General features: G+C 45.2%; 2 protein-coding genes across 9 annotated transcripts in view; one reads left to right on the top strand and one right to left on the bottom strand.

Annotated features, from left to right (window-relative positions):
• The window catches only part of RHOQ (ras homolog family member Q), a 37,176-nt gene extending 36,551 nt beyond the window's left edge, over positions 1–625 (bottom strand). Inside the window, exon 1 of the mRNA XM_016142202.2 lies at positions 87–625. Coding sequence (XP_015997688.1) covers positions 87–228 — 142 coding nt within the window. The 5' untranslated portion in view covers positions 229–625. The remainder of the gene's footprint in view (positions 1–86) is intronic.
• A 212-nt stretch (positions 626–837) lies between these two features.
• On the top strand, positions 838–19,365 carry ATP6V1E2 (ATPase H+ transporting V1 subunit E2). Of its 8 annotated transcripts, none has more exons than XM_036224133.1 (5): positions 838–1,069; positions 1,663–1,744; positions 8,962–9,768; positions 14,877–15,074; positions 18,447–19,365. In XM_036224133.1, the coding sequence occupies exon 5, from the start codon at positions 18,504–18,506 to the stop codon at positions 19,182–19,184; it is 681 nt and encodes a 226-aa protein (XP_036080026.1). In that variant the 5' UTR covers positions 838–1,069; positions 1,663–1,744; positions 8,962–9,768; positions 14,877–15,074; positions 18,447–18,503; the 3' UTR covers positions 19,185–19,365. The 8 variants fall into 8 exon arrangements, 7 of the variants coding, with proteins under 7 accessions (XP_036080026.1, XP_036080025.1, XP_015997692.2 ...); XM_036224132.1 differs by having other exon boundaries at positions 838–1,113; XM_016142206.2 differs by lacking the exon at positions 8,962–9,768 and having other exon boundaries at positions 838–1,113.
• The last annotated feature ends 4,817 nt before the right edge of the window (positions 19,366–24,182 follow it).

The raw sequence follows: 24,182 nt of genomic DNA, 5'->3' as shown, positions 1-24,182 counted from the left end.
CAGAGGCAGCGAGGGGGCTCCGCCAAAGTTGCTCCAAAGTTCCCGGCCCTGGGAGCGGCCCCTTAGTCAGCAGTTCCGAGGCTTACCTGCGTAGTGGTCGAAGACGGTAGGCACGTACTCCTCCGGGAAGGCGTCGTTGGCATAGCTCATGAGTAGGCATGTCTTGCCCACCGCCCCGTCGCCGACCACCACACACTTGAGCATCAGCGCGCCGGGGCCGTGAGCCATGCTGCAGCCGGCCGACCTCCGGGCATGGTCCCCCCGGAGTCCCCGCCCCGGCCCCGGGCTCAGCCCCAGCCCGCCTGGGGGGTCCGCCGCCGCCGCCCCCCCGGCCCCATGCAGCGGCTCTCCCCGCCCGAGGGGAGGGGGCGGCGGGCTCGGGGCGCCGCCGCCGCCTCGGTTGCTGCCCGGATCCCCGCCCGGGCCCCTGTCGCCGCGTCCGCCCGCTGCCCCCGCTGCTCAGCGCCCGCGCCCTCTCCCCGGCCCGGCCTCCCCCGGAGGATCCGATGGATCATAAGACTACCCGGCCCGCGGGGGAACCGCAACTTTGGGGAGGGCAGAGAGGGGAGGGGCCAGGCGGCTCTCCCCGCCCCGCGCCCGCCGGGGCCCCCTCCCGGCTCGGCCTTGGAGGAGGGCGGACCGAGGCGCCTCCCTCAAGTGCGGGCTCCCGCGCCCCGCGCCCCGCCCGTGGCCGCCACTCCGCCTTGCCGGCTCACCCTAGCTTGACTCCCCGCGAGGGCAGAGGAGAGGGGGCGAGGAGGAGGAGCCGAGAAGGAGGAGGAGGAGGGAGGGGAGGAAGGTGAGGCTGGGGCCGGGGGTGGGGAGGAAAGCGCTTGGGAGGAGCCGAGGGCTCCTCGCGAAAGTGCCCGCAGCGCCGGGAAGCGTCCAAAAGCCCCAATGCTGGGAGAAGACAAGGAGGCCTCACGGGGAACCACGACGACTCCTATGATGACGCAATAGTCATGCAAAATTATACATATATATTTAAACTTCACCCGGAAGGCAAGATCCATCTCATCAGCCTCTAAGTGAACAGCAGAACTAGAAATCAGGAGGAAAAGACGAGAGGGTTCAAAAAAAATTTTTTTTTAAGGCGCGAGGGGTGATGACAGGGTGAGTGGTGGGAAGCGGTCCTTGAGCTGGAAAGTAGGTACTCCAGGTTTATTGCTTGGGCCCCCTTCCCATCACCCATGTCGTCCACAGCAGAAGTTTGAATCATTTACTATGAAACCGGTGACTAAGGGTGTTACAGCATCCTGAATCACTGAAGCCCCCACAACCAACCAGAAAAGGGAGACATAAACTGCCGACTCCGGATGAGACAAATGTACCCATGTTCCCCATGGAGTCTAGATTCTCTGAGGCTCCCTTGCAGTCCCGAGTGTCCCTAGAAGATGTTAGTTTGTGATCCTTGAGGAGTGATACATTCTTGTGCTCTGAGACTTGGCCTTAATCCAGACTGTAACCCGTCCCCCTGCCTAGGCAAAGCTTTGAAACACCTGGCTGTCCAGGACCCATTCACTGGCCAACAGTACTGCTTTGAGCATTAGGCACTGGGGGATGGGGGTGAGGGGAGAGTGGTTACACCCTGACACGGGGCCCCCCTCACCCCCCCACCCCCGCTGACATGAGATTAATCACTTCCTTTTCATTGATTCACAGCATTTAAGGACTAGAAAATGCTGTGCTGAGAGACAGCAGAGGTCAGCTGGACCATCTTCCTTAGATCTCTCTTCCATTGCAGGTAAGCAAACAGACGTGGAGAGGTGGTGAAACAGTCATCCCAAAGGCTTCTCCTAGTTCCAGCATTTAAGGACTAGTAGAGCACTTTGGGAAATATTCACTGTTATGTCCCCCACGCCTCTTTCTCAGTACTCAACTCTCAAATCTCAACCCCCCAATCTGATTTCTGTTGTCCCAGGAAGACTTCCTAGATTATCAGAAGTTCCTTCTGTAGTCATAGGCAATATCTCACTAGACACCTTCATTTCTGTCTGAGTGTGGGCATTTGCATTGCCTGCTTTCCACTATACAATGGATCTGGAAGATACTTTGTATGTACTGAATAACAGGTTAAGAAAGGCAGCCTTGAAGTCAGATCTTGGTTTAAGGCCAGTTACTGCCACTTCTTAAAGGGGAAGAAAGACAGCCTTGCTCCCTTTAGCTTCAGGACCATTTCTTTAGGCAGCATTTGCTGGAGCTGGTATTCTGAAAGGAGGGTCTATCAGAAGAGGTCAAGAAGCTACTTGAGTAACTCAATCAGGAAAGTACATTTGGTCCGAGCTCTGACATTAGTTAGCAGTGTTACTTTGAGCATGCCAATCCTCTTCTCTGTACCACGGCTTTCTCATCCATAAATATGAGCTCATCCATAAGTGTGAGATCAGGTCTCTCATGGTTGAGACCTCTAGGGCCCTTTGGAATGTGTCCTAAGAGCTCCAGGTAACAGCTTTGGGACAAGGAGAGAAGTAGTTGCTGGAGACACGGGGAAGGCTTTTATGAGGGATGAGGAAGTCTGCCCCCAGACTGGAGGACGGAGGCTTCCCTCCTCAGGTCAGGACACTGGCTTCCCAGTTCTCATGCTAGTTCTCAGATGCGCAGACGTTTGCTAGGAATCCAGGGAGCTAGAGGATCAGCTCCAGAACGCTGTTGCACAAGTGTTCTTCACTTGGTCCCTTGAATTGATAAGTTCCCCCTCCCTTTTTTGCTTAGTGAGTATGGGTTAGCGACCCCAGGTTCTAGATGCTTTGGGAATGTCAGAGCCCTACAGGTGGGGAACTGATGTCAGATGAATCATGCACTGGTGACTTCATTGGTGATGGTGACTTCATCCCTTTGGCCCATAGAAAAGCCAAAACTGACTGCCAGGAATACTTAGAGCTCTGGGCTGATTCCACCAGTGTCTGTGTGGAGTGGGAACAGGGAATTATCCTGGATGCCCCAGGTCAGCCTGGCCCACGGATGGGTTAGTTGGAAGGACCACAGATCTTAACAGAAACCTCACTTTCCTACCAATGGTTAAAAAAAAAAAAAAAAAGTTCTCAAATTTCAGTGGTTGAGGGACAGATAGCAACTTTGTTTCTAAGCTTCCCCATGGGCTCTGTGCCTGCTTTTCTCCTTTTGTTTCAAATGCAAATGTCAAAACACCCATTTGTCTGTGTGAGAACAGTGAAATCTCTACTTAGCCTTCTCTTATTTACTCCTGTAGTTCCTACTTTTCTTCGATTCATTCAGTATCTCATTTAACAAGCATTTATTGGGATCTACTAGATGCCAGGCTTTATTCCTGGGTAGGGGACAAACTGCTGGAAAGCCACAATTGCCGGAGGGGGAGGCAGAAAGGAACTGATGAACAAACAGGTAATTACTATATAATGTGATCTGTGACCCTGCTGTGGTAGAGGATAAAGGACAGGCTTGCGGAAGTGAAGGGAAGGCTGTTAGTACCTAGATAGCCATTTGTGAGTTCCTGATTCTAGTTATCCCCAAGACCCTGTTGCACTACCATTCTTCAGTTGGTCACTTGAATTAATAAGTACCCCCTCCCTTATTGCTTAGCGAGTATAGATTAGTTTTCTGTCACTGGTAACCAAAGAAATCCTGACTTTTATGGTATTATCACTGTGGTTCAGATAGGTGATGTGCAGAGAGATTAAGAAATTTGTCCAATGTCACACAGCTCGTCAGTGGCAGATCTAGGTTTTAAAATCATCTATCTTTAAAGCTCATGTTGTTTTCCATGTTCCACATTAAAGAGGCATCAAAAGTTTTTCAGTAAGAAGGCTTAGAGCTGCCATTTGAGATCACTCTGATAATGGTGTAGAAGATGGATTTGGAGAGGATGATAGTGAAGGCAGAGTGTGAAGAGGAGAAAGATCATGGGTGTCTGAACCAAGGATGACAATGAAAATGAGGAGACTGTGGTATCAGGGATATTTAGATGTCAGAATCTACAGGGCTTGTTAGTACAGCATGGGAAGACCTAGGATAACTCTGAGGCTTCTGTGTTATGATTCTATCAACCATCTCTCCCTCTCTCTTTTCCTTTTTAATCTCCTCTGTTTTTAACCTCCTTATTTCTTTGGGTTTATTCCTCACTTTTTAAAGCTTTCCCATCTTCTATTGGTTCCTAACCATGCAACAAACTGCCTAAATCAAGCTAAGAGTAGAACTCTAGGAAAAAATTTTTAAGGGTACTCATTTTCGTCATTTTGTTTGTGTTCCCTCACATCTATCCTAGAAATGGAAAAACTGATTCTAATAGATTATTTGGTGCCATGGCTAGAATGCGTTGGGTTGCCAGTAATAGAAAAGTCAACCCAAACTGGCTTCAACAGCTAAGGAAGTCTATAGATTTATTTAATTGCAACATCCAGAAGTCTCTCAGACTTTAGGTCTGGCTTAATCAAAGCCGAAGCTCTATTTTTCCTTTACTTCTCTCAGTTTTTCTCTTCTCTTTGGGTCAACTTCTTAGTTACATTGCCTTCTCTCCCTGAAACAAAGTGATTGTCCAGGACTCAGCATCACAACCCATTCACCACACTGCCCAGGAGAGAAATCGTCTTACCTACTCATTGAACCAAAGTCTTAGATGCCCTCTGATTAGATCAGATTAGTTCATCCCTGAACTAATCGTGGTGGCCAGCAGAATGTCATCAGGTGGTTGTTGCCTTAGGCTTGGGCCACAGCCCTTCCCTGAAACCATTACTGTGACAAGAGGTCAGACTCTCCTGATTGGGCCTCTCAGGACCCACCCCAAGGCCAGGGCTTTATTCCCACTTAAGAGTGTAGGGTTCCTGCACAGTGGGTGGCAGGCATGAGGAGAGGCAACTAGCAATATCCATTACATCTGGATTGTTGCTCACCAGTAAAATTCCTATGCCCCACCCCACCCCCAAGTAACCTGAGAAATAAAGAACTTTAGGAGAGAAACAGATTTCAAGGGAAGAGATAAGAAGGATCCACGTCAAATCCATGATCTGTTCCAAATTTCAGTTGTTGGTTTGTCAATACATGAATCCATGCTCACTCTGAATCCTTAATTCCTGGCTTGTAGTAGGTATCCTTCCTTTCCAAACCTTCTTCCTAGAATTATTGGTAAGGAGGTAAAATGGTTAGCATCCTTTTACTCGGTCTACCCTGCTCTTCTCTTAATACTTCTTCCCTTCACATATGCCCAGTATCTTCAGACTGCAGCCTCTTTACTCTCCGGGGCTCTCCTGCTTCCCAGACTCCACCTGGCCCACCTTCATAGCATCTTGCTATATTCCATATCTATTCTTTTTCTTCCCACCACTAAAATCTCCCATCTGCATCTTATTCTCTTAGGACTCAAATGAAATATACAATGCACATTTTTTTTTTTTTGAGCTAAGGTGTTAATGGCTTAAACAGTGCAGCAATTTCTTAAAGGTCAGTGGTCCCTAATGATCCTAACAATAAATAAATCCCATAAGATTGGGTCACTTGCTTTTCATTTCTAGTTATGCTTCTAGAATGCAGCTAGTTCCTTTTTTCCAGTTCATTACATAAAAGAAACATAAAGTGTGCCCAGCCTCAGAATTTTGGCTCAGGCACCTTTAATAATGTTTTGTCATCTGCATTTCTGTCTTCTGCTGCAATCTGAGGTCAGGAGACCAGTTGATATAACTGATGGCGTTGCTTCTCATTACCAAACTACAGAGAAGGACACTTCCACGGTGGCTGCTGGTATGGAAAACTCAAATGATCTGGGAGTGGCCCCTCTTAGAAGCTCCAAGGAGGCTGGATTACAGACCCCTCTTCCAGAAATGAAATTAATAACATTATTCCCTACCCTACTGCAGGACTAAGAGTGCCAGAAAACCATCCAAGATTCACGTGTGGTTGTTCCTCCATAGTGGCTGTTTTGACCAGTGTGCACCACGATCATGTATTGAATTTGGGGAATCTCTCATTTTGGGAGTCTTGGTGGGAAGAAAAGATCATCTCTTATAGAAACTGAAAATTAGGGTCTTGCTTTCATTGTCAGACTTAAGAGCTTTTCCAGCTACAATTAAATAAAGGGCACAGTCTTTCTGGAGGTTACAGCTTTAGCAGTGAGTGCACAATTCAGTCCCTGACACAGGAAGTGGCACATAAGGGTAGGCAGTGGTAGTAATTGTGGTGTACTATAGTTCCTGGTGCAGAAGTGACAGATGTACACACTGATTGTCTAGAATTTGGTGGCAGCAATGGTACCAGAAGTGGTTTTCTCATCAGAGCAGTTCCTCAGTCATGTGTTGGGCACTGTTCCTGTAAAGACAGTCTTGAGTAGATTCTCTAGTTCTCCCACAGCCGTGTGAGCTACTCATGATTCTTTGAAGTTCCTTTTCAGTTCAGTCAGCCACAAACAGCTTCTGTTGCTTGAAACCCAGACTCCTGGGAAGGGGCTGGAGGAGCAGAACACTGTTTCCAATATACTTCATGCAGAGGTTCCCATTTCTGCCACAGGCAAGAATCTGGTACTAGACCTAACTTCTGTCTTAGTTTGTTTCAGCAGCTACAACAAAATACCCCCTACTGGGTACCTTGTAAACAACAGACAGATATTTCTCATAGTTCAGGGATACCAGCATGGTTTGGTGAGGGCCCTCTTCTGGGCAGCAGACTTCTTGTTGTGGCCTCACATGGTGGAAGGGACTAGGGAGCTTTATCAGACCTCATGACCTAATCACCTCCAGAAGACCCTTCCTACTAATACCTAAATCTCAGGAATTCAGTTTCAGCATATAAATTTTGAGGAATCACATTTAGCCTATAATACCTTCCTAATGTAAGCAACTCAGAAATTTCACAAAATATATGAGACCATTGTTTTCAGATATTGGACAGCACATAGCACGGGACCATGATTCCTGAAAGAAAAGAGCAAATGAGGCAAGCTCTACTACCACCTTCTGCTGGAAATATTCTCTGAATTGCAGCACAGTGATTTTGCTGAGTTAGGGGGAGAGCTGAGGAGACCTTTCGAGGTGGAGTACCAGAGACGAGGGAGTATAGCAGCACAAAAGGCTCCAGCGTGAACCTCCTGAGTCTGCTGCTGTTACTGAATGGTACAGGCACAAAGTGAAACTCCACAATGCTAGGCGAAGAACTGCTAGGGAACATGAGCTGGTTGGTTCTCAGAGCTAACACAGAGCTGATTGATGTTTGAGTTTCAACCAGCCATTGGGAGGAGACCTTGTAGAATGTCCAGAGGATTCAGTAAAAAACTGCAGGGTTATGCATTCGTAGAAGAGCTAAATTAGCCTTAGAGTAAAAGTAACTCCAGATGACCACCCCCCCCCCAACAAAGTTTATAAACAAGCCTCATAAAGAACAAGTTCATCCACTATTATCATAACTATCACCCAAATTTCATCATTTTTAAAAGTACAATGAAATCCATACATTCGACAACATAAAATTTAGAATGTCAAGAATGACTAGACATGTAAATAAGTAGGAAGATGCAATCAGGAGAAAAGTCAGTGAATAGAAACAAACCCAGAAATGACAGAAATAATTGAATTAGCAGATGAGGATTTAAAAAGGAATTATAAGTATACGAAGGGATTTAATGGAAAAGATGAAGATGGGGAGAAGGGGAATCGAAAATATTAAAAAAACAAAAACAAATCTAACTTTTAGAATTAAGGAATGCAATACCTGAAAGGAAAAATTCATGGGCTGATCTTAACAGCAGATTGGACAGAACATGCTTGAGGTCTTTAGTTAAAGGTGGGAATGTCCAGCAGATGCTGTAGGGGCAGGGTTAACCTTCATCCCTTTTGCAACAGTATAGCCAAATGGGTTGTAAACTGACTGAAATAATTTTATGTAAATGTTCCCTGCCCTGAATCTTCCTCCCTCAGGCACCCTAGGTCTTTTCCTGGCTCCCTCTGACCTGATTCAATAAAAATGACGGATGCCAGACAGAGCGAGGGGCCTTTAGGACTCTGCTCCAACTGAGGCAGGACTACTCTGGTTGGTTAGCTGTTAATTACGCTGAGTGTCATCTCTGGTTACAGGATGTGTTAGGATTGTGGGAGCTTTCCTGGGCCTTCAAGTTACTTTTTTTGCGTAGAATAGACTTAAACGAAAATTCCCAAGAAATTCATTTAAATGACTTATATTTTAAAAGTTCTGGCTGAGTTCTGTGTTCCCGGATTGTAGGCAGTACAGGTAGAGGTATCCCCCTGGAGAAGGCCAGCCCTATGCCTCTTCCCATCGTCCCATTTCTCTCTCTCTTCTCAAAGAGGGTTGCAAATTCCCAAGGTGTGACAGTCTATAGGGGAGACTGTTTCTATAGGTCCAGCTGATAATAATTATTAAGCAACTGCTGTGTTCTGGGCTCTGTGGGAAGTATTAGGATGAGTCAGAAATTGTACTTTCCCCAATGAGGTCATCATAGAAGTCCCTACCCATGGTGAGGGTTGGATAGATACACTCTCTTCCTCGCAAACCAGAAACTTCCCTATGTCTGGGGTTGAGCTGTGTCTCTCAGTAGAGGTGAGGCCAGCCAGGAATGATCACCGTGAGAGTTAAGTCAATAGTAAAGCAATGTTTGACATCTGAATATGTCCTCTGAGCTGAGCATTTTGTGTTTCTGAACAAGCAGAGCATCTGAGCTCTTCTGGGGCTGTCCCTGACCGTGGCTCACAGACTAGAGGCTTGGCCAGCCAGTGTTCTCTGGAGAGTTTGTGTCTCCAGGCTCTTTGCTCACCCCATACCAACTCTCAGCCTCCTGGAGGCTTCCTGAGACTCTGACCTCTAGCCTGGGCCAACCTCCCCATAAGCAGCGAGAGGAGTGTGTTTCTAGGAAGGGCAGGATGAGGGATGGGGTGTTTTATGAATGACATCTGACATTCATCTAGTCTTTACAAAGCTTTTCACGCATTTGACTTTCACAGCTCCATGGAGAGGTTGGCAGAAATCCTCATTAACATCCTTCTGTTACAGATGAGGCTTTGTGTCTTTAGTCGAATGGAATCCAGGCAGATTTTGAGCCCTTATCCAGATCACCCAATCTGTGAGTGACATCAGGACTGAAACCTGAACAAAGTCCAAAGCACTTCTCAGGACACCAAGCTGCTTGCCTGTGGAGGCATCTGAAGCCAAGAAGGAGACCTTTTATTTCAGGAGCAGCCTGTTTCCCACCCTCAGAGGTTCCTAGTATGAAGAGAGAGAAGTGGGTCCTGCCTTGGAGGCATTACCGTCCCATGACATTCCGTGACCACCCAGTTCATGGGGCATGCTCAGTAAGCATTAGTCATAGGAACTGCTTATATATCAGATAGCTGGAATCTTAGACTACTCCCACTCACCCCCAGCTTCCCCTTGGGAAAGGCCTGTTCTGGAGGGTGAATACTTTAAAAGGTGGATTAAAAGAGACTGTCCAAGGGTCGGCTTGAGTAATAACAGATGGTTACTTAACTGCTTTCTGAAGAGGGTGGGTTCAGTTAACTTGAGGCCAATGTTTCTAAAATGTTTTGTACTGCAAATCACAGCAACAAATAGTTTTTACTGTGAATCAGAATACATACATATGTATATGTTATGTATATGTGTGTATATATATATACATAGTTGTACATGTATACATCTATACATATACATATAACAAATTAGAGTTTGACTATCCAACATCTAACTTCACCACCTGTAATTAACTCTAAATTTTCTATTCCATTTGGTTACATGGCCCACACTTTGGAACGCCACTGTAAGATTCTGTTTGCTAGATGGCTACCTGGCTTACAGCTGGAGGTGAGTGCTCATGACCACAGAGGGATAAAGAACTCCTACATACAATTCAACAATACCAAACAACTTTATTAAAAAAAATGGGCAAAGAACCTGAGTAGGCATTTTGCCAAAGAAGATATACAAATGGCCAATAAGCTCATGAAAAGATGCTCAACATCAAGAATAATTAGGGAAATACAAATCAAAACTATAATGAGATGTAACACTTTATACTTAGTAGGATGGCTATTATCCAAAAAAAAAAAAAAAAAAAAAAAAACCCAAATAACATATGTTGGCAGGGATGTGGAGAAAGTAAAAAACCCTTGTGCATTGCTGGTAAGATTGTAAAATGGTGCAGTGTCTATAAAAAAATGGTATGACGTTTCCTAAAAAAATTAAACACAATTGCCATACAATCCAGCAGTTCCACTTTTAGGCATATACACCAAACAATTGAAAGCAGGGCCTCAAACAGATTTGTATACCCGTGTTCCTATTAGCAGTAGTCACGACAGACAAAAGGTGAAAGCAAACCAAATATTTATAGATACATGAACCAAATGTGATATGTACATTCAAAGGATGTTATTCAGCCTAATGAAGGCAATCCTGACACATGCTATAACATGGGTTTATCTTGAAAACATTATGCAAAGCGAAATCAGCCAGTCACAAAAGACAAATATCAAATGTTCCACTTATATGAAGTTCCTAGAATAGTCAGATTCATAGAGACACACAGTAGAATGGTGGTTGCCGGGGCTGGAGGAAGGGGGAAAAGGGGAGTTAGTGTTTAATGGGCATAGAGTTTCAGTTTGGGAAGATGAAAAAAGTTCTGGAAATGGATGGTGGTGATGGTTGCACAATAACATGAACGAACGTGCTTAATGCCACCGAACATTACTTAGCAGTTAAAATGGTACAAATTTATATAATGTATGTTTTACCACAATAAAACAAGGAGAAGAGGTAGATGGATTTTGCTTTTAAAATGGGATTTCCAGCTTCTCTAAACTATCAGAGCTTATGACCCTAAATCCACATTCCCTGAGGAGGCAGAGGCCGGGGTCCTTTAGACAAGGATGGAATCTTCCTAGGGAAACAGGATCGAAAGCCTTTTAGCTATGCAACTTTGAAGCACTTCGCTGTTGGGGAGAACCTTGCTGCTTTTCAAGTAATCTTCCTGGAGAAGTTTGAAAGGAGAAATTAAGGTGTGAATTCTTAATGTAAATTATTTCAGGAGAAATGTCTCTCGCCCTGCCTTGTTCTTCTGATTATATATGATCTGCCTGGCCCTTGTAGGAGTTCTGTGGAATAAAACTGTATGTGTCATATGGTAGCTCTATTCTTAATTCTTTCAGGATCGTCTGCACTGTGTTCCATAGTGGCTGCACCAAATAAATTTAATTAAAAAAAATTTATGCCGCCCCTTGCTCGTCAGCACTGAAGCAGAGATAAAGCTTTCTGGGCACTTCTAATTTTTCTCTCTGGGTGAATCCTTTTACTTCCAGATCAGATGAACTCTGTGGCTCTTGCTTCTCGCTCCTTAGCTTGCTGCAGAGGCAGCAGAGTGCGTAGTGCCTGCTTTTCCACATCCTCGACCTGAGCTGAGCCGCTCAGCTCTGTGAGTGGAGGTGCAGCAGGCACTGCCAGGGCCTGACCCAGTCATCGAATCAGCTGGCTGGCTCTTGCACCTCATCTTCCATCCCAAAGCCTCCATTCTTGTATTCTTAACCATGCACAGTTTCAAACTAGCATTTGGCTTATAGCCAGATTCCCTTGCCTCCGCCACCACCATGCTAATCTTCCTAAACCAGGTTTGGCCAAGTTCCAACCCCTCTCAGAAGCCTTTGGTGGGTCTCCTTTGCCTAATGCCCCAACCTCAGTCTGACATTTCAAACCTTCCCCAGCTGAACTGTAATCATCTTTCTGGACACTGCTCACTCCTACTGCCGCTGCAGGCCTTTCTGCTGCTGCCAAACCAATCTCCTCTCTGCACCCAGCCTCTTACACACCCCCACGCACTGTGCCTTTGCCCACAGCATTCTCCCCATCTAGACCATCTCACCTTCTATTTCCCCTTATCGAAATGGTCGGTCCCTCAATGCTCGTCTGTACTCTTCCCTCCTGGACTCACCCCTTGCCCCCGAGACCACTCATTAGCTGAAGCCTGCAGCCACTCAGCCTGTGGCCTTTCCTGGCTCTTATCCCATCCCTTTTTAGGTGCCAAATACCTTTTCCACATTTCTGAACTGCGATTCTCTCTAGAAACCCAAAGGTAGTGCATAGTGTCAGATGTCCGTACAGACTGAGTCGATTCTTGTCTTTTTGGATAAATTCCCATTAATAGATACTACCAACTTGCTACCTTTTCCAGGTGACTTGCCTCCAAGTTAAGTTATCTATTTTTACCCACTACAAGGGTTGCCCCATGCTCCAGGCTCTGAAGAGCCCCTTCCCATCTTCATTCTGCAGCCTCTAAGTGTCTGTAGGGCAATACGTATAAAAGAGCCCGCGATGAACTTGGAAGGGGACCTAGGGACTGAATCCCTTCATTCACTTAGCTTTCTTGAAACTTCTGGTTTCTAATGTCCCACACTATCATGTAATTATCTGCTTACGGGTTCCTCTCCCCTACACAATGTGGGCTAAGGAGGCGGGGCTGATGTCTGCTTCGTTCTCTACTCATCTCCAAGGCCTATGCGGTATCTGGCACATAGTATAATACTGTTCATCAAACATTTGCTGAAAGACAAACAAAGATATACCCCCTTACCACATAGTTAGCATTTGAAATCCCCCAAAGGAGTGGGTATTCCTCTAAATTTCCTCCCCCACTTCTTGGGCCTTGCAAGTTGCTCCATGCTCCAGGCTCTGAAGAGCCCCTTTCCATCTTCATTCTGCAACCTTTAAGTGTCTGGAAGCCCAAGTTGGGCTGCTTTTCTTTTGCCTAGGGGTAGGGAGCACATACGCAAGCATGTCTGCCCTCAGACTCGCTTGCAAATCCTAGCTGGAATGAACAACAGTTGCTTCAGGGGCTGGGCAGGGCTCCAGCCTGACAGACCCATTTTGCCCACCAAACCCTCCCGCCTGCCTCCCCTCTCCCCTTATGGCACTGTGGATTCTGCACCTCCACAGGGTGCATGCAGGCTCTCCTAGGCAAGGGTAAAGGCCAGGGAAGAGAGAGTGCCAACCTCACACTTCCTCTAAGGACCCATCATATGCCCAGGAACGCAAAATCATCAGCATTGAAATGTCTGCTTTGTGTCATAAAGAAGGGCTTCTGGGATGCTGGCTATGTTCTATTTCTTGACCTGTTGGTGACTACAGGGTATTTGTATATCACAATAATTCATTAGGCCATTTACATTTTATGTACTTTTCTGAAGCATGTTGTATTTCACAGTAAAATGACAAAAAAAGGAAGTCTTCCTCCTAGCCCTTAATCCAACCAATTCACGTTTAATGTGTGCTTTTCTGCACCCAGCCCCTGCTAGAGGAGATTGTTGTCCTCAAGGAATTTCCTGGAAGAAACAAAATAATTTTAAAAACAAGACGCTTAATCCAGCTCTGAATTCTATCTGGAAAACAGGCCATGCTCTCATTATTTTGAGAAGGAGTCCAGAGGTCATGGAGGTGGTAGGGCTCACACAGGGCCTGAAAATACAGGCAGGATTTAGGTAAATGGAAAGAAGCAGAGAAGGGCATTTTAGCTGAGAGAATGGTATAAGCAGAAGCTGTTAGGTTGGGTGGAGCCTGATGTTTTTGATGGGCAAAGAAGAGACCCTGGTACTGAATAGTTTATGGGAGTGAGACCATCCTGAAGAGCCCTAGGTACTGCTCCAGCCCCAAACATGGGCAAGGTGGACGGCACTTACAATGCAAGCCTGCCTGATCTGAATGGAGGGCCTGGGCCCTCACGCAACAGCAGACGTGTACGTTTCACATTTCTCGATTTGCGTTGTGTTTTGCTTGAGGCCCCTGTGACCTCATAATTCCCATCTCAGATAGACTGGAAGTTGCATCTGCCAGACGCATTACATGTGCACTCGGATTCCTGCAGAGACACTTGCTCAATCCCTGGCTTTTAACCCTGCCCCACCCTGCAGCTGCTCTCTGGTCCCAGCCCTGATAAACTGGGCAGCAGGTGGTGTGTGGGAGGAGGCAGGAGGACTCAGGCCCGCAGATTCAGACATGTAACGTGTGACAGGCTGGGAGGTGATCCACCCAAGCCCATGGGTCCTGGCATCCAGGGACTTCGCCCACCGTCATTAAAGATGTGGTCGGCTACCCAAAGGTGCCGTGAATTGTCGGGAGGTTCTCAAGCTCCAGGCAAAGCTACTAAGTTTAATGCAAGTAAGCAAGACTAGACTGTAGGTTGCAGAAACCAAATTGGTCATAGGTGCTCTGTACACACACAGAACAATGACTGTGAGGAGGAATGAAGCGTCAGATGGAGAAGAGGTAATAGTAGTAGTGGTAGTCATGATAATAACAACTACCAAGCATGACGGGTAACTACGAGCCTAGTGTTATGCCAAACAATTGTTTCTTCATTTCATCCTAACAATAATCTTATGATGGGGATGTTATTATCTCCATTACACAGTTGAGGAAATTGAGGCTCCAAGGGGTGAGCTGCTCTACCAAAGTCATACAAACGGTGAGTGCAGCCCTAGGATCTGAATTCTGGCTCTGGAGTTCATCCTGTGGAAGCCGGCGATGCTCATGTCAGCCCTAACTGGGCCTGGACAGGGTGTCCTCCCTCGATGACCAGAGCAGACCAGCTCCTGGCAGTGGGTGTGGCCCTCTTAAAGACCATCTGGCAAATTTCGCTTGCTCTGGTTTCTCATTAAACCACCTTTGGATTTGCCTTTCCATGCAACTCACATACAGGGAAAGAAGGCTAGGATCTGCCAACACAACAGCTGTGTTTTTCATTAGTAAATTAATAAACTGGCTGCCCAGGTTCACACGTGTATCCATTTCTGATGGCTTGGTTAAGGTGAGCCCACCCCAGACCTGAAGCCCACCATGTGTCAACTTAATTGAGATTCCAAACATGCAAGGGTAGCCCCCGGCATGGCCTATGTGCCAAGGAAATCCCTTTTGGCCTCCTCTTGCAGACTTGGCCAGCCTTCTCCAGTGTCAGCGTGGCTCTTTGGATTCCAGCTGCCTGAGCAGACTGCAAGGGTCGTCTGCAGAAAGAAGGAAGCAACAGTGCCAGGTTCCAGCGTGCGTTCCAAGTTCCACATTCTGCCTGCAGACGCCCGGCACCAGAGCAAAGGCCGGTCCTTGGCAGGGGACTGCTAAGGGTTTATCTGGTACGTTCTTTCTCCTACACACATAACCTGGGGTTTCCTGGACCTCCCGCTCTCTCTGCTTTCATTGACGGTGGCTCCCAAAGCTGGTGACCAGCAATATTGCCCAGGGAGGCTGTTTTTTGTTTGTTTGTTTGTTTGTTTGTTTGTTTGTTTTTGTTTTTTCCAACTGTTTAATTGATTTGTTTTATTTAGGAACAGAGAATGTTTTACTCTATTTACAGAAGTATGAGTTTTTTTTTTTTTTTTTTTTTTTGTTTTTAACAAAAATTATATCCTAAAATAATGGGGGAATGGGTGGTCTAAATCATTTTCTTTTTAACTTCCAATGATTGTCTTGGTCTTTGTCATAAACACTGGGTTGTTTTTCTACCAAGCTTGGTGAGTGGTACATCTTTCTGGGATAGTATTCTATTGTTTTTTTAAATCGTATTGAAAAACACATAATGTGAGACCCACTGTCTGAACAAATTTTTAAGTTATAGTACGGTATTGTTAGTATTGTAAACTATATGCACATTGTTATACGACAGATCTCAAGAACTTTTTCATCTTGCAGAACTGAAATTCCATACTGAACACCAACTTCCTGACTCCCTCGCCCCTTTGCCCCTAGCAACCACCATTCTATATTCTGCTTTTATGAATTCGTTTACTGCAGATACCTCATTTAAGTAGAATCATGCAGTATTTGTCCTGTGACTGGCTTATTTCACTTAGCATAATGTCCTCAGGGTTCATCCATGATGTAGCATATGACAGGATTTCCTTGTCATATTTTAAGACCAAAATAATATTCCATTGTATGTATGTACAACAATTTCTTTATCCATTCCTGTCAGTGAGCTCTTAGGTTACAAATAATGCTTCAGTGAACATGGGAGGGCAAATACCTCTTTGAGATCCTATTTACTATTCTTTTGGATAAATAGCAAGACATGGGATTGCTGGATTGTATGATATTTCTATTTTTAACTTTTTAAGGAACCTTCATACTGTTTTCCACAGCTGCTACACCATTTTCTAATTTCCCAATAGTGCACAAGGGTTTCAATTTCTCCACATCCTCACCAACACTTATTTTCTGCCATTCTTGTTTTGTTTTGTTTTTTTTTTTTTAATAGTGGCCATCCTACTAAATATAAGGCGATATCTATCTCGTTGTGGTTCTGAGTCACAGTTCCTGATGATTAGTGATTTTGAGCATTTCCTCATATACTTTTGGGGTCGTTCGTACGTCTTCTCTGGAGAAATGCCTATTCAAGTCCTTTGCCCATTTTTAAATTTTTTTTTTCTTTTTTCATTCTCTCTTTTTCTTTTGCTATTGAGTTGTAGGAGTTCCTTATGTATTTTGGATATTTATCCCTCATCACATGTGTGGCTTGCAAATATCTGCTCCCGTTCCATAGGTTGCCTTATTGCTATATTGACTGTTCTCTTTGCTGCATAGATTTTGAGTTTGATATAGTCCCATTTTTCTGTGTTGTTTTTGTTGTTTGTGCTTTTGGCATCATGCCAAGAAATCATTGCCAAGACCAATATTATGAAGTCTTTCCTTATCTTTTTTCTAGGAGTTTTATTGTTTTAGGGGCAATGTTTAAGCCTTTTATCCATTTGAGTTGATTTTTATGTGTGGTGTAAGATAAGAATCCAATTTCATTCTTCTGCGTGTAGCTATTCAGCTTCCCCAACACCATTTGTTGAAGGCTCTACCCTTTCTCCATTGTGTAATCTTGGTACCCTCGTTGAAAATCATTTTACTGTTATATGTGCGGGCTTATTTCTGGACTCTCTGTACTTTTCCATTGGTCTATATGTCTGTCTTTATTCCAGTACTGTAGTCTTTTGATAATCGTAAGTTTGGAATATGTTTTGAAGTCAGGAGTGTGAGGCCTCCAGCTTTGTTCTCTTTCAGGATGGGATGGCTTTCCTTTTATTTGTGCCTTTTTAAATTGTTTTCAGCAATGTTTTGTAGCTTTTAGTGTATACGCATTTAGCTTCCTTGGTTATTCCTCACATTTTAGATTTTTTAAATAATATTGTAAATGAGATTGTTCTTCTAATTTCCTTTTTAGATTATTCATTGTAAGTATATAGAAATGCAACTGATTTTTGTATCTTGATTTTATATTTTGCAAATGAATTTGTTTATTAGTTCTAACACTTTTTTGTGTGTGGATCATTAGGGTTTTTTAGATATGAGATCCTGTCAGCTGGGAATAGAGATAATTTTCCTTCTTTTTTTCCAATTTGAATGCCTTTTATTTATCTTGCCTAATTTCTATAGCTTGGACTTTAAACATTATATTAAATAAACATGGGAAGAGCAGGCATCCTTGCCTTGTTTCTGATCTTAGAGGAAAAGCTTTCAGTTTTTCATTGTTGAGTGTGATGTTAGCTATGGGCTTTTCATATATGGCCTTTATTATATTGAGGTAATTTCCTTTTATTTCTGGTTTGTTGAGGGTTTTTATCATGAAAGGGTGTTGAATTTTCTCAAATGATTTCTGCACCTATTGAGATGATCTTGTGATTTTATCCTTCATTTTGTTAATGTAGCATATCACAGTGATTGATATTTATATGCTGAACCATCCCTGCATCCCAGGGATAAATCCCACTTGTTCCCGGTGTATGAGCCTTTTTATGCACTGTTGAATTTGGTTTGCTAGTATTTTGTTGAGGATTTTCACATATGTTTATCAGGGATATTGTCTAGTAGTTTTCTTCTATTGTAGTATCTTTGTCTAGCTTTCGTATCAAGGTAACGTGGGCCTCATAAAATAAATTTGGCAATGTTTTTTCCTTTTCAACTTTTTTTGGAAGAGTTTGAGAGGGATTGGTGTTCATTCTTTAAATTTTTGATAGAATTCTCCAATGAAGTCATGGAGTTCTGGGCTTTTGTTTGTTGGGAAGGTTTTAATTACTGATTCAGTCTGCTTGCTAGTTATAGATATGCTCAGATTTTCTGTTTCTTTGTGATTCAATATTGGTAGATTTTATGTTTCTAGGAATTTATCCTTTTCTTCTAGGTCTTACAATTTGTTGGCATATATCTGTTCATTGTAATCTCTTAAAATCCATTTTATTTCTGTGGCATCTGCAGTAATGTTTTCTGAGTATTGAGCCATTACTGGCTAGAAAACTTCTGGACTACATCTGCCCTAATTGTCTCATTATTATTTGATGACAAAAAGGTAGTGAGTGTAGTAGAGCTAGAATTCTAGGAATCCAGGTTCAAGTCTTTATTCTTCTAAGGTATGACCTCAAACAGGTTGCTTTCCTCATCTGTGAAATGAGTCGTGGATAGATGGTCCCCATGGTCCTTCTGTTTAGATTCTGACTTTCTCCTTACTCCCCTTACGCACTCCACAGCTAAGGAAGTGATATTCTGGAGACACTCCTGAAACTCTGCCCTAAAGCAAAAGAACCATGGCCCTGAGTGATGTTGATGTACAGAAGCAGATTAAGCATATGATGGCTTTCATCGAACAAGAAGCCAATGAGAAGGCAGAGGAAATAGATGCCAAGGCTGAAGAAGAATTCAACATTGAGAAAGGACGCCTTGTGCAAACGCAGCGACTGAAGATTATGGAGTATTTTGAGAAAAAGGAGAAGCAGATAGAGCAGCAGAAGAAAATCCAGATGTCCACCATGAGGAATCAGGCAAGGCTGAAAGTCTTGAGAGCCCGAAATGACCTTGTCTCAGAGTTGCTGAATGATGCAAAGCTGAGACTCAGCAGGATTGTGATAGACCCACAAGTCTACCAGGGACTATTGTATAAACTAGTGCTCCAGGGTATGTTCCGACTGCTAGAGCCTGTGGTAATTATTCGCTGTAGGCCACAGGACCATCTCCTGGTGGAGGGGGTAGTGCAAAAAGCCATCCCTGAATACAAAGCAGTCTCCCAAAAATGTGTTCAAGTCCGAATTGATCAAGAGGTTCACCTGGCTATGAATACAGCTGGGGGCGTGGAGATCTACAGTGGAAATCAGAGAATAAAAGTTTCCAATACTCTAGAAACTCGACTGGATCTCTTAGCCCAGCAAAAGATGCCAGAAATACGAAAGGCCTTATTTGGAGCCAATCCCAACAGGAAGTTCTTTGTATAAGCCTCTGAGAAGTGAAGATCATGTTGAACTCCTAAACCAAAAAGCATAAGTTATTAAGACAAAAGAAACTAGCTACATTTCATCCTCTTTGTTGCTCTGATATTATTCTTTTTTGTGTGAAATATTCTTTAAATAGATAAAGGCATTATATGTTGGAATAAAGCCGAACTTAATGCTTAGAAATCTTATTCCAGTCCATCCATGCATACTACAGCTTCTGGTCAGTTCTAAAGTCTGAGTTGAAGGGTGTAAAGACATCTGCTCTTTAGCTCATTCTCCAGGTGAGATGTGAATGGTATTCTTGGCTTATGGGTCTGAGTGCTCTAAGTTTCTTTAATATGTATGTGAAGTGTACTTTCCTTCTTTTGCTTCAACTTTTTTTTGTCAAAACATATCACTTAATGAAGTTTAGAGATCATGTTCATGTGTACAGGGCCAGCTTCATGGGCACGTGTAACCAGTGCAGTCACACAGGGCTCCATGCTCAGAAGAGCTTGGTACTTGGGTTTAATGCTCCGTAGCCAAGGCCTTGAAATTCTTAATTTTATCTTTGAGTGCGCCTGTTTTGTAAGTGAAACCCCATGGGACTTCGGAGCATGTGCCAGGCACTTAGAGCCTTGGCTCACACATGGTGCCAACTCTTGAAGCCTACCTACCTCCCTGGGTTGGGTTCTTGGCTACCCACTTCCGAGCTTCCTGGTGTCCCCGAGACCAGCCTTTCCCTCCCTTGAGGACCCAGTGAACATTGCTATCCTCTGTCCCTGGTGAGGGCCTGGTGTGCATGCAGGGAGGGTCAGAGTGAGGTGTGCATATTCTGCAGTCTTATGACTGGGCATAATGGTGGCCATCTTCGTGCCTGGCTGGCAGCTACATTCAGCAGGTGACTCGATGAGGGTGAGTCTCTTGCTCGCCAGATACTGAGCACATCTGGTGTGGAGGTTTAAAGACCCTGGGGTTCACCTATCTGCTGCGGATTGGGTCAGCCAGCTGACTGGAATGGGAGGTGCCTGGCTGGACATCCCTGACCCTAGCCAAGCATAGCACATATATCTGGAGGTTTGTGGAAAGGAGGACACAGCAGTTGTCAAGCTTCCTGGGCCTGAGTCTCAGGGTGGGGATTTAATGAGCTTACGAGGGTTTGCACTTGCCCTGTAAAGCATCCCTGTGCCTGACAGAGTTCTCTGTGGGAAAGCTCAGTGCCCGGGGGCATTTGGGCTCATCTCTTCTGGCCAGCTTGTTGAATCTCCCAGAAGAAGCTAAGAAATACAGACTGTGGAATTTCAGTGATTCTCCATATAGGCACAATATAGAGATAAATGATAAAATTCATACTAATGATTTAAAAGTTTTAATATTTATTTCCTTAGATATTAAATAGCAAATAAACATCTTGACAAGTCCAAAGAGAGACTGCAGAAAAGGGAAAAAACTTTCTATGTTAGTGCTTTTTGAACAAAGGATACCACATTTCCATTTTGCACTGGGCCCTGTAAATTATTCAGCCTGTTCTGCGTGGGTATGGTGATTTAAAGTCTAATCTATGCCCAAGTGTGATTAGTGTATTAAAATGAAAGTTTTTTGAAGAGAAAGACTCCAAACAACTCTGCCAAGGGCAAAGGTTGCCTTGTATGATCAGGACTATGTAAGGAACAGACATCCTGTGAAGCTCAAGTAGAAAACAGGAATGTCTCCCAGAACTGAGGGATAGGACTATCATGGAGTCAGAAGATGGCTGGACTTGGGAATCGGAAAGCCATCTGAAATCCTCTGTTTGGCCACTTACTTGTTTTTTCTTTAAGGAGTGACTTTCTCTACTGTGCAGGTTAAATGGTAGAGTATGCTGGCCACTCAAAGTTTACATTCCCAAGTTTAAATGTTGCAGTTCCAGAAACAAATTTGCTTCTCTTGGAGTCAATTCCACTCTTCTGAGAGGGAGTCCATTTGGCCTAGCTTAGGCCAAATATCCACTTATGTTTCAGCTGGTGTCCGGGGGGCAGTTCTCAGAGAAAAGGAGGTCTTTGTCAGCTAGACAGATTCTATAAAGGGCATCGTCAGTGTGGGCCATTTTGAATTGCAGTTTCTGTCATTCAGTGAACATTTTCTGAATGCCAGCAATGAGCTAGGCCCTGGGCTAGGTGCTAGGCTGCCAGGAGTACAATCAGGTCCTGTTTTTTCATTAGTCACAGACACATGAACAGATGATGATCGTGGTAATGATACCACATGGAGTGCCAGCCTAGTGCTATATACAAGGTACTGTGGGAATATAGTAACAGGGAGAGGACGCACAGAAGGCTTCTAGGGGGCTGGTAATTGATCTGGGGAAAGTACTCCAGCCAAAGGGGAGAAAGCATGCAAAGACCCTGATGTGTGACAAGCAAGTTGCATTAGAGGAACGGTGTGTAGTTTAGTGTGATGAGTGTGAGGGGTGAGGGGAAAGTGACCGCAGATGAGTCTGGAAAGATGGGCAGAGCCTGATTTCATGGCGCTGCATGACGTGCCGAGAAGTTAGGCTAATTCTGGTGAGTGGGTGAGGAAAGGTCATTGAAGGACTTTAAATAAGAGTGACACCATGAGAGCTGGGCTTTTAAAAGATTATTTTAGTGTCACCGTATGTGGAAGGCACATTGGAGGGAGGGAGAGACTGGAGGCAGAAGCCCTGTCGGCGGCAGTTTATCAACCCAAGTGAGAGATGATAAATAATCTACCCAGTTCTTTTGTGAGGTAGGTAACATAGCCCTGGAAGAGACTGGAATCAGTGGCCTGTGTTCTATCCACGCCCACCTCCCTTCCCCCACCTATATGAATCCTTTCACTTGTTCAGGACTTGAGGCTTTCTGACACAGCTTCTCATCACACAGTTTTTTCTTATCCGAGTCCCTCTCCCTCAGGGCCTTTCCCTCCCACCATTCTAGGGCCCAGCAAAGCAGCGCCCTCTCAGCTGATCCCGTCCCCTGGCAGCCACCCCTTCTAAGAACTCGGACCCCACTTCCTGCTGTAAGCCAGAAATGTACAAACCCTATTTGCCTACCCCAACTCTGGCCCTCTGAGCTGGCCTCAGTTCATTATTAGGGCCCAGATATAATTCCTCACCTAAAAATCTGATAAATAGGTTTTATGAAAGGTTTTGTGAGAAGTTGAGGGGAGCCTTCCATAGTGTTTGTGGGGCAAAATGTCCCTTAAGTCCCATTTAAATATCTCCCTATTTTTCCAAACGTTCCTCTCTCCCAAAGCTGCCAGATACTCTCTCTTTCTCCCCAACCTCCTCCTCAGCCCTGTCAACCCATGGGTTCCAGTCTCCTCCCCTTTAAGGTCCCTTAGCAAAACAAAAAACTGTTGGCCAAACAAGCTCCGCCCACCACGGCTCCTGGCTGCCCCTCCCACTGAGGACTTTGCTGCATTGCCTTTCCGTACTGGTCCCAGCATTTCCTACTCACCTTTTTAGACCCAGCTCCTCGTGGGCTGGGACAGTGTTCATTCTTCCTTTGCATTCCCTTCTTGTTATGTAGGGTGTGCACGTAGTAGGTTCTCAAAAGACATTTATGGTCGCCACATTCTTCTTTCCCAGCCTAGCTCCAGTCTCTGGATGGAGGCTTCCAGAGTCTCTAATCTTTTTGGCCCGTAGATTGTGCCATTTAAAGCAGCAAGGATGTGAGATGCGGACAGGGGCAAAGAAGATGGGGGGTTGTACCATTGTAGAGGGATGGCGGTGGCCAAGAAAATCCTTCTCTGCTACCCATGGGGAGAAGGCTGCGGATGTGCGGAGGCTGGATCTTAGCAGGACTGCGCCCCTGTCTCACCTCAGCCAGGGCTTGGTCACCTCTCAGACAAATCTAGGGCTTTATTGCATCACTTTTCAACCTGGGAAATTAATGGGGGAGGGGCTTTGCCTTGGACCCCGGTGCAAAGGTGGGAGCTATGGAGGGACTGGGTCCTCCTCAGGGGCCTCAGCTTTGGGAGAGGCGAAACTCAGCCTTCTTGTTTCTGTAGTCCCTAATACTAGCCTTGACCTGCAGGGCAGGCTGCTTGCCACCATTCAGAAAGCTGCACTCCTGTAGGGATCTTTGCTTTAGAAATGTTTACACTGGCGCTTTCTGTTCGTTGACTGGTACCAACATACAGGCATTCTTTATTAGCGTTAACTATCCTACTCTCAAGAAGGCATGTTCCTCCTTTTAAGCTCTTCAATCCCCATGAGCCCAAAGGAGCAAACTGTTACAACTGCAGGCAGGCACAACCCTTCCCCACCGCTTTCCTCATTAACGCTTCCTCCCGAGGTGCAAAGGAAGCTGTTTGCCGCTGATGCAGACAGGCTGCGCTGAGGGCAAGGCTGTCTGGTAGGCTCACTCCCTGCTGGGAGAGTACTGGGGGCTGAACACACCAGTGGCCAGACCCTGCCCCTTGATGCAGCCTCCACCCCAGGAATCCTGTTGCCAAGGGTAACTCGGCGGATGCAGAGTGCAGAGTTCTGATTTTGAGCTGCATGGAGAGCCAGAAATGGAGGGGATGCTTTGAGCACGTGCTAGAACCTCAGAGAAAGCAGCGAATGCAGACCAGCAGAACGGAATACGCTGCAGGGCCTCTTCTCTGTCCCTGGGGTCCCAGGACCCCCAGAAGTGAGTCAGCAGATCTGCTCAGGGTCAACTGTAAAACCTCATAAAACTTGCTGTGGGGAGCAAGTGCAGCCCCTCGCTGAGCTTCCCAGTGAAAATTGCTCAAGTTCTTCCCTTTTCCTATGCTTTCCTCTGCTTTTGTCCCTGAAATTGTGCCTGTTACTGATAGTACTGGGAAAAGATGGAGTCTTTCCTCCCACCTCCACCTTCCTAAGCTCTGTTCTACCTTGCTCGCTCGTAGCACCCATGCTTTCCTGCACAATCTCACAGCTCACCAGAGGTGTTTTCTTGCAGGTCAGCAGGCCTTTCACTGGGAGGCAAGCTACTCCACTTCACTCTGCAGATGTAGCAAAAGGGACACCCCTCCCCCCGCCACACACACACC

This window comes from Rousettus aegyptiacus, unplaced genomic scaffold, assembly GCF_014176215.1.
Source record: "Rousettus aegyptiacus isolate mRouAeg1 unplaced genomic scaffold, mRouAeg1.p scaffold_m13_p_7, whole genome shotgun sequence".
NCBI classification, from domain to species: Eukaryota; Metazoa; Chordata; class Mammalia; order Chiroptera; family Pteropodidae; genus Rousettus; species Rousettus aegyptiacus.
The sequence above is the reverse complement of the archived record's forward strand: the minus strand, read 5'-3'. Positions and strand labels throughout refer to the sequence as shown.

What these genes read in the sequence shown, in the direction of transcription:
- ATP6V1E2 (XM_036224133.1), top strand. Translation starts at nt 18,504, where the DNA reads ATGGCCCTGAGTGATGTTGATGTACAGAAGCAGATTAAGCATATGATG.